The 10,964-nt window shown below is 35.3% G+C and overlaps 1 protein-coding gene across 1 annotated transcript; it reads left to right on the top strand.

The window, feature by feature from the left end:
• The first annotated feature begins 5,495 nt into the window (after nucleotides 1-5,495).
• LOC126884089 (uncharacterized) lies at nucleotides 5,496-9,787 on the top strand. The gene is made up of 2 exons (XM_050649876.1): nucleotides 5,496-5,855; nucleotides 6,312-9,787. The coding sequence occupies exon 2, from the start codon at nucleotides 8,377-8,379 to the stop codon at nucleotides 9,784-9,786; it is 1,410 nt and encodes a 469-aa protein (XP_050505833.1). The 5' UTR covers nucleotides 5,496-5,855; nucleotides 6,312-8,376; the 3' UTR covers nucleotide 9,787.
• Nucleotides 9,788-10,964: the final 1,177 nt, after the last annotated feature.

Below are 10,964 nucleotides of genomic sequence, written 5' to 3'. Positions count from 1 at the left end.
ATTTCTGCTAAGGATAGAAGTACAGTATGCGGCAAAATAAACAGTATTGAAATGAATTTTGAAATGTTTTGTTTATGTTTATTTATATATCTAGTATATACGATATAGCCTTGCAAACATTAGCCACGAAGAACGTTACCGATAAAACAGATGTTAAAGTTTCTCTCTGACTAGTGGCTGATCTACGGGGAGGGAAAATGAGGAAATGTCCCCCTCTAACACGGTCCAAAATTAAAGAAAAAAAACTGTTTAAACATAAAAATATATTAGCTGACATGAAACCGAAACCACAGAAAGACAAATTCAACTCAATTAACAAGCTAGTTTCGATCGATATCATTATTTTAGCTCTTACTAACCTGTGATCACTATACTAACATGTGATGAAATATTAACAATTAATAGTCGAAGAGTTCTACACAGAGTTATACAAATCAAGTAAAAATAGATGACAATACGCAACTTCCAATAATTACCGTAAAAAGTGGGGTATTAACCCATTAACCGCCAAGCAAAGAAATACTGCAATAATATATAATATATTTGATTAACTAGAGTAAAATAAACTTAAGCATTCGTAAAAACATTGTTTTACACTTTGATAATGGCAGGTGTCACAACAACAAAATGGTTCGTTTTCGAACCTTTGGCGGAAATGAGATATAAAAATTGAAATACACAATTTTATTTTTTGTGAAAAGTCTCAAAACATTTAGAGTGTAAATGGACCTGGAAGTTTTGATAAACAAAAATAATATGGTTAGAACATTGCCTACACCTTCTTTTTATTTTAAAAATTTTTAACCAATCCTCTATTGTAGGAAATTTAATTACGCAACTCTTATCTCACAGTGCAACTTTTCTCGGAAGTGAATATTTTTAAAGTTATAATCAAAAAACGAAGAAAAAAATCGAATTTTTCCTTCATGTTTTGACATTTTGATTATTTAAACAATGTTCCGGACCTGTTTGAGTGGGAGGATAACTCAGATATTATTATATGAGTTAATTCCAAGAAATTTCTGCAAAAAAATATGAGTCACCTCTCAACGTCCATCTCAAAACAGATGCGCCCTGGACTATTATGGTAAAGCTAATATTTAGCAAAATATGATGTAGCATTTATACATGTACACGAGCATATCAAAGTAAAAGGATAAATACAATAAGTAAACTTACACCGTTAGGTATATCGAAGAACCGTTATACAAAAATAGAAACTTTTGATACATGAAGGGTACGCTTTCTCCATCCATGGCCGAAATTGAGTTTATATGTTCTGAATCTGTTTGTTGAACCCTACACGAATCCAGAACTAGTTTGACTAAAAATTAGCTTTATCCAATATAACTTCAATGTCAAAATAAGGCTTTTGAATCAAACCCGCCTTTCTCCTATGACAGTTCTGCGTGAAACCCGTCTTTCTCCAACCGACCAATAGGAGGCGTGTAAGGTGAGAGTAGGGGAAGGCGAAAACACCTACAGAAGTAAAATGTACATATATATGCCGAAGTCATTTAGAAAAGGCACAAAATCTCTAAATCCTTTCAATTCCGAACTAGTGATATTATTCCTAAATCAAATTTTGTAATGTACGAAATAAAGACAATGTGGATACACTACTAAAAAAAATATTCTGTAAATAACTGGAGAAGTATTGAAGGACTGCAGTTTTATCTTAATATTATCGTAAATGGAACTGGAGCAAATGCTAGTGAGGAGGATAATGAAGTCTGTGAAACCTCAGCAGAAGTTGACCGATTTAGATATTAATTGCATATACATGTATCTACTTTTTAACACAATTACGGATTATAGTCATGATCTTCCAGGAACTATACCGTCATTGGAACCGATAGGATCTGTTGTTCCTCTATCGAGCTAATTATTTTTATTCTATTAACATCGGCAAAAAAGAAAAGTCGTAAAATTCAAAGTCCAAAAAAGAAAATTGTTTCAAAACTTGCTTTCTCCTAACGAGTTTGTTTCAAAACTTGCTTTCTCCAAATGTTTGCTTCAAAACTCGCATTCTCCAAATAAAAAAACAATTATTTAATTATTGACGAAAATTCTATTTCACTGATTATATAAGATCAATTTCTATGGTCGAATTCTATAATATGAAACTTAAGTCCGTGTGATAACTGTAATAGCTTGTTTTTTATAAGTTTTTGGCGATTTGTGACAAACGAAAATTTTGGAGAAGGTGAGTTTTGATTCTATACCCCTCACATTTAACGAATTTTTATAAGTGCTACATTAGAAAAATCAACCTAATCTATTATAGATGAGAATAAATACTTACTGTCAATAGCACATATCTGTAAGTGGTTCTGTGCGTAAATATATTTATTTCTTACCTGAAACAAAAAAAAAATATTAGTCTTGTGTATATTTACTTGTAAAATACAAATACAAAATTGATAATATGTTCAAAGTGTTCGCATAGGGGAGTCAATATAGAAGGAAACATGCATTGTTTCGGAAAAATTCAAACAAGCTTACATTTTTCTAAAAAAATTTTTGTAAGTTTATATACATGTTAAAGTAAAAAGTTCTACTCACAAATCTTGCTGGTAATTGTTTTTTCATTTGTTTAAATAAAACCAATTGTTTTGTACCTATAAATAATTTTAAAAATATTGTTGAATTCATCGTTTTACTTTGATCAAATAAGTTTTTATTTTGTTTTTGATTATGCTGAATCCGGATATGGCTTTAAAATTTGAAAATTCTTATACAGATGCTCTTATACAGTATGTCTGCGTAGCTAGGAACCATATGGGAAACTTTTTTATTATCAATTTTACCAAAAAAAGTTATTCTTTATAAAATGCTCTGCATTGTCTAACCTATCCACCAGATATCAAATTTTATCAATTTTATACGAGGTATGTCAAAAATAGAAATTTCGTTAAGGAATAGATTACCTTTATATTCCAGAATATCAAAAATTATTATTACGAAAAGTTGTTTGAAATTAAAATCTATTTTTCAATATACAATTACATATAGTTAATATATAGTTATAGTAAGCAAACGTATTTGTACAATACTGACTAGCTGAACATCTATGAAGCAATGCTGTAATCATAAGAGTAATCCTTATTTTGATACTTGTATTTATAAATTTAATAACAGTGTAACAAAAGAGTAGTTTTGACAGACCCTCGTATGACAGGCCCGATCTCCACACAGGGAGAACAATATCGATGTTTTCTTGATTAAACGGGATGCAGCGGCGAGGAGGACGTGCAACTAACGGAATGTCGTAATCATAACTAGAGATGGACAGAACGTCCCAGAAGTAACGGCTAGAGTATATAACGACACGAATTTTGTAAATACAGTTAGTATAAGCTAGAGTTTGAAAAGTAAACCTGTATAAATAAATTAATAAAGTCATATATAAATACGAATCGCTCGTTTTATTGTTACAGTTGGTGTCAGTTGTGGGGTCAGTTGCATGATGGTGCATCAGGTGAACACTTTGATATTACAAAGACTCTACAGAAGGTTCGAGAAAGATTCTATTGGGTGAACTGTACGAAGATGGTGCCGGAGATGTAAACTGTGTGTATCCAGTAATGGTCCAGTTGGTAAAAAGAGCACACCCATGAGACAGTACAACGTTGGTAGTCCTATGGAAAGAGTAGCGATCGATATTGCAGGTCCATTTCCGGAAACCGATGCTGGAAATGGACCGAGGTCTATGCATTACCAAATCAAGAAGCTGCTACCGTTACAGAGGTACTTGTTAAAGAATTCTTCAGGCGCTTTGGTGTTCCCTTGGAGATTCACTCTGACCAAGGGCGAAACTTTGTGTCAGTCCTTTTCCAAAACGTTTGTAAATTGATTGGTGTCAATAAGACCAGAACGACACCCCTGCATCCTCAAACAGATGGAATGGTCGAGAGGATAAACCGAACGATGGGTAAACACTTGTCCAAAGTTGTATTAGCGATATTGGGACCAACACATTCATTTATTCCTCATGGCCTACCGCTCAGCCATGAATAAAACTACAGGTCAGACACCAACCTGCCTGATGTTGGGTCGTGAAGTTCTGTAAATTGATTGGTGTCAATAAGACCAGAACGACACCCCTGCATCCTCAATCAGATGGAATGGTCGAGAGGATAAACCGAACGATGGGTAAACACTTGTCCAAAGTTGTATTAGCGATATTGGGACCAACATATTCATTTATTCCTGATGGCCTACCGCTGATGTTGGGTCGTGAAGTTCGTTTGCCCTGCGACCTAGAGTTTGGCTGCAAATTTTCCGAGGAACATGTTGCAGGCGAATAATATATCGACTGCCTGAAGTTACGAATGAACAGCATTCATGTTCTTGTCCGACAACGGTACCCCGTCAAAATAGCCCCGTCAAAAAAGCTCCGACAAAATAGCCCCGACATAATATCCCGCACACAAAATAGCTCCGACAAACTAGCCTGCAGACAAAACAGCCACGGAATAATAGCCCGCGACAAAATAGCCCCGACAAAATAGCCCCGACAAAATAGCCCCGACAAAAAAGTTCCCTTCAGAATGCATCATGAAATAATTCCTTAAAAATACATTTTTTCGGAAATGGTAATTATCCTCTATTCAGATGTTTATCTTAACCACATTAAAAAAAATGGTCTTTTCAGAGAACTCGATTCCTGTCTTCCCTGCCTCTTGGAAGTTTGAACATTTAAGTTAAGCGAAAATCATTGTTTATGATATAAACATTTTTTTCTGTTTTCGGGCAACAGTAAAATGCATTTTAAATTAAATAAATTAAATACATTATTCCTTTTTGTCAAATAATTTAAATTAAAAAAAGTTTTTGGACACCTTGTATAAATAATTATGTAATTGTTTATAAGAGGCAGTTTTAGCCGGGGTTATTTTAGCCGGGGCTGTTTTGACCGGGGCTATTTTGTGTGCGATCTATTTTGTCGGGGCTATTTTGTTTGCGGGCTATTTTGTCGAGGCTATTTTGTGTTCGGGCTATTTTGACGGGGCTTTTTTGACGGGGCTGTTTTGACCGGGCTATTTTGACAGGCCACGCCGACAACACATCCAGATAGCCAGTGACAGAATGAAAGATCAATATGACTCTCGATGCAAGAATGAAAACTTCGAAGTAGGTGATCTTGTCTGGCTTTATAATCCACAACGTCGTCGATGCTTATGTCCTAAACTACAAAGACAATGGGAAGGGCAGTACGAAGTTAAGAAGAAAATAAATGACGTAATATATAGAATTAAAAAGTTGCCAAATGGCAAACCAAAAGTTATTCACATAAATCGTCTTGCACGATAATATGCTGGCTCAAAGGAAACAGAAGAAGACCTAGTCCTCCAACAGGAGATGAAAGATGCATCACAGCCAAGTTTTAAGGAATTTATGTCAAATTACGCAGAGAGAAAGAGTGCTAGATTCGGTGTGACAACAGAAGTTCAGCAAGATCTGTTTTGTGTTCCAGAAGACGCCTTGTAGCGATCACGCTACTAATTAAATTACTTTAATTAAAATTGGATTAAAATATACCCCTCTACAAAATCCTTGGGTGACGCCCGCGAAGATCCAACTACGATTTTTCGGTGCACAGGCGCGCCAATAGAAAGAAAATCGATGATTGTCGATTTCTAGTTTAGTTGGTCACGAACTCACAAAGAGGCAACACATCGTCATTACTTAGGTGACGGAGTTTGGGCAAAATTGGGAAAATATATAACTAAAAGACCTCGAACATCAGCCAATAACCCATACTAATAAAAATCAAGCAGTAGTTATATCTGGAGACTTATTTACAAGAAAGGAAAAAGGTTATAATACCGCCGATGTGTTGCTTTGCTCAAGTGAGTATATTGATATATTTCTCTTTATTTCTTCATTATAAAATCAAATTCACCATCCTAGATATCTCGTTCGTTATCTGTAGATATTAATTTCAGTTAAGAAATAATTTAAATGTCACATTATAAGTTATATTACGGTAAGGATATTAATTTCCATTTGCAAAGGAACAGTCAAGGCCATATGTTTTAGTGCTAAAGTTAAATTCCAATTTCTCATTAGACTTTTTGCTCTAGGTTTTTTTGAGGTAATAATATAAAAAAGTTTTAACGAATATCAGACATGTCATGCGCATGTCCCTGCCATGTCTGATTTGAGGATTTGAATTAGTTTCAGTTTGACATGACATATGTATACCTAACCTGAGTTTTTTTGTTTTGGTTTCCAGTGCAGTGACGCTGTGCTGTCTACACATAGTGTTATAAATAATGTAATTAAATTGATAAAATTTATTTTAGATTCCGTCCCGTAGCTACTTGTCACATAGACACTTAGCCTAGTCAATTTATATAGATTGTATCATCATTTAATGTGCCATCATATAAATATGTGCCAGTTATTGTAAGCAGCTAGGGTATGGGTTACCCCTAGAGTTACTTTTGATTGGATTGGATAGTACCTATTTCACAACATCCAGGATTGGATTTATCACCACAGCAGCCCACTAGTTTTTGCCGTGCCAAGAGGAAATTCATTCCTATCTGGACCTTTTTAAATAGGACTTGTGGTTAAGATAAGTTGTTTAATCTTATCATTTACATATTTTGGGTACTCTATAGTTACTTGCACTGTAAACTTCTTGTATGCATACAATTGAGGTAAACTAGGTACATATTTCTTGATAGATAGGGTTTTAGGTCGTTGGTTTTTTTTTGATTTAATATAAGTAGTAGTTTCCAATAAATAAAATTAGGTCTTGTTCAATAATCATTATAAATAATAATTGTAGCTTAAAAATTTGATAGGGAAGGGGTCGTTAAAGGTTTGTCGCAGATTTCAAATAGGGAATATGTCTTGTAGGTTTTTACATTGTATATAAAGAGTAACTGACCAACTCATTTATACAACTCATTTATATCACTCATTTATATAACTCATTATATATTTACTTATTAGTGTTTTTGCTAGGTGAGATCTTTATTATTTTTGGTAACCGTAGCGTTCTTGTTGTGGATCTCACTCTAGCGTAGTTCAATTTAGGAAATAATTACTAACTTTTTAGTTGTAAGGACTTAGTGCTATTCTGACGGACTTTTGCTTTGGATTTTGATTTTAATACCTTTGCTTGGCCAGTGATAGTGGATAATTGCTTGTTAAGTGGCCTTTGCGGTCCTATTTGATCTTTTCCCCATCCACTATCACTGTTATCACGTTGCGTTATATGTAAATTGTTAGTATTTAACATTTGTTATTAATATATTTGTATGTATTAAGGTTGGTGTTTTATTTCAGTCTGTATTACCAGCATATAACATAGCAAGACAAGATCAGTATTTAGTATTTTGTATTTCAGGTGGTTGTAACCAGTGTCATAGAGTTCCCGTTGTTCGTTACTTCAAAATCTCGAACCTGTCCAACTTCTTGGTTCTGAGAGCCGAGTTGTTCGTTCGAGTTGGCGCCCTTTTTTCTTCTTCTTTCTTTGTTGTAACTCGATATTATTTTATCTCTAGCATTCTGATCTATTTTCCTTCCATTTTTGTATTAACAGTCTCATTTTCTTCCTAGTTACTATCATTTCATTACCAAATTTTCTTCTCATATCTCCAAAGCCAATATTCGGTATATTGAAGCTAGCCCGAATACTCACTTGAGATTTAGTGTCTCTCTGCCCTTTTAATTTTTTTTTTCTCCTGAGCTAAGCCCCTCTTCTTGTCGTCTTAAATCTCTTATCATTTATTTTACCCATCTTTATTCAGTTGTTCTCTTCAAAAATCTCTATACCCAGAGTAAAGAGGTTTCAATTGGCTAGACCCAACGTGTGGCTTCTTTTACATTTTTGGCTTTAAAAATATTTTCTTTAATTTTTGGTTTTTATCTTGGTGATTTCAGTGATTGGGTTTGGTAGATTTTCACTTTGACGTTGAGTTTTGTACTTCAACTTGTTGTTTTTTTTTGGGACATTATCTTATATCTATATCTTGTATAAACTTGTTTTGCTATAGTATACTGTGTTGACTGAATAAATCGCTTTGTTTTGATTGGTTAAAGAACTATTTTGGTATTAATAATAAATTAAATTAAAATTAAAAATTTAAATATCTTGAATTTAACAATCTCATCGATGTTTACAAGTCCGGAGTAGCATTAATAGTGAATCACTACCTTGAATTAAAAGTATTATTCAATTTTAGGTTTATCGGGAGTGTAGCAGTACATTTCATCGGATTTCACGACTGGACCAAACAAATAAACATTGCTGGTATAGGTATCGACTCAGAACATTAACTTGAGGACAGAGAGTAAGTTAAACTTTACCTACTTACATTTTATCTCATTCTCGTGTTTACTTCCCAGTGGTGTGTAATGGCATCTTTTAAGGCAGAACATCTGTCAACCCCTGAATTGGATTACGAGTTGAAAATTCGTCAGTTAGCTGATCCATCGCTAACTACTGATAGGGCTAAAGTTATCGTTTTGACAGGTGCGTTAAAGCAAGCTTCAGCAAATCGGAGTCATGCTGTTCTGTCAGCTTTCCAAATAAATTTTAGTGATGAGGTCCGTGAAATAGAAGCTACCCTTGCAGATTTGAAGACCCAAATTAGCTCTTTTGTTGGCTCCCATAGTGATGTTTTATATGGTCGCTTGACTTCCCGTTTAGGTCATGTTTCAGGTAGGGTTCATTTGTTAGAGTCAGTAACCGAGGAAGAGGATGCCATCAAGAAGTCTCTTAACTTCAAGATACTTAATCTGGAAGGAGAACTTGAGTTTAAAGTAACTCCACAGGCTCACTCCACTCCTCATAACCCTAGTGTTTCGGTTAATTCATTTCCTTTCTTTAAGTCAGCTCCAATTCATAAATGGGGTGTACATTTTTCTGGTGGTTCGAATGAAAATGTTGTTAGTTTCTTAGAGAAAATAGAATGTCTGCGTCTAGCGCGTGGGAACAGTGAAGATGAGTGCTTTTCATCAGCAGGTGATCTTTTTAAGGATTCAGCCTTTACTTGGTACCTCAATAATCGAGGTAGTTTTACTTCATGGCAAGAGTTAGTTGCCAAACTTAAGTCTGATTTTCTTCCTTACAACTATGAAGACAACTTATTAGACGAAATTAAATCCCGGAAACAAGCTCCCCAGGAGAAAGTCACCATCTTCATCAATGAAGTTGTCAGTTTGTGTAAACGTTTGGAAGTCCCTCTTTCTGAGTCCCATATAGTAAGAATTATTAGGAAAAATTTGTTGCCGTCTTATCATCCAAGTCTGGCACTCACTGACATTCTCTCGATTGCTGACCTTACAGAAAAATGTAAGAGGTTAGAAGAAGTTTTGTCATGGTCTTCTGAACCTATATCTAGTGTCCCTAGTCGGTCAAACATTAGAAATAACGAATCTTCCTATTCTGGTAGGCCAAATTATTCCCGGTCGGGTAATGTCTCCACTTTTAACTCCAGAATTACCTGTTGGAATTGTCGTCAGCCAGGACATGGGTATTTTGACTGTTCTGAACCGAGAGGGTTGTTTTGCTATGGTTGTGGACATCAAGGAGTCCGTAAGTTTGAGTGCGAATTCTGTTCGGGAAACGACAGAAGGAGTGGGTCGTCTCCCCTGGCTCCCACTCCTCATCAAAATACAGGGAATACCCTAGAAAATCCTCAAAACCCAGGAAGCAGTTTCTCGAGTCAGGAGGCCCATGCCTCAACCACCCAAACATCCCAACCTCCACCGAAAGACAAAAGACCACGGAACGGCAGATACCAACCGAAAAGAGGACGTTAGTTGACCATGTCCTTTGTGATTCTTCTGTAGTTTCTCCAAGTAATCCCTTATCTTCCCTCATTGATATTGACATTAATTCATTATTAGTTAGAAAAAACAAGGATAATCGTCCATACCTTGAAATATCTATCTTAGGACATTCTTGTTTAGCTTTACTGGACACAGGGTCCAATATCTCTATTTTAGGTTCTTTAGGTCTGGAATTTCTTCAGAATTCTAATGTTAAGATAGGAATGGATGAGGGTTTGCAAGTGACTACAGCTGATGGTCAGGTCCAACCAATCTTAGGTCAGTTTACAACTGAGATTTCTGTTAGTTCATGTAAAAGGATGATTACATTTTTTGTTATACCTTCTGTTAAGAATTCAGTTATCCTAGGGATGGATTTTCTGAAAACTTTTAATAGTGAATTGAATTTTTCTGAATTTTCGTTATCTGTCTCTTCTTTTAATATCTCTTGCGTTGATGCAGGTAAAGATATGAGTAGACTTAATGCTCAGGAGTTAGAGCAGTTGAATAATGTCATCAGATCCTTCTCTTCTATCTCTTCGAAGAATCAGTTAGGCAGAACTCATCTCATCGAACATCACATTGATGTGGGTTCGTCTAAGCCCTTCAGACAATACCAGTATCCATTGCCTCAAGCCTGGCATGAGAGCTTAGTTAAGGAGGTGGAGGAAATGCTTAAGCTTGGTATTATCGAGCAGAGCTCGTCTAGCTTTTGTAGTCCCTTATGGATGACAAAGAAGAAGGATGGGACTTTTCGTGTCTGTTTTGACGGACGTAAACTTAACAGCATTACGATGAATAGGGATGCCTATCCTATAGCTCGTATAGATATCATCCTCACCAAGCTACAAAATGTTAAATACATTTCATCCATCGACTTAAAGAAGGCATTTCTACAGATCCCATTAAGCGAAGAGAGTAAGAAACTTACGGCTTTTGCAGTAAGTGGCAAAGGATTGTACCAGTTTACTACAATGCCTTTTGGTCTGGTGTCTGCTCCCCAGACTATGTGTAGATTAATGGATTTGGTAATAGGTCCTGCTTTAGATCCCTATTGTCAATATTATCTTGATGATATTCTAGTCATTACTCCTGATTTCGACACTCATATCTCTGTATTGCAACAGTTGTTTCAGCGTCTCAAAGATGCAAATTTGACTATTAACTTA

This window comes from Diabrotica virgifera, chromosome 4 (genome assembly GCF_917563875.1).
Source record: "Diabrotica virgifera virgifera chromosome 4, PGI_DIABVI_V3a".
Classification (NCBI taxonomy): domain Eukaryota; kingdom Metazoa; phylum Arthropoda; class Insecta; order Coleoptera; family Chrysomelidae; genus Diabrotica; species Diabrotica virgifera.
This window is presented reverse-complemented; position numbering and strand designations above follow the sequence as displayed.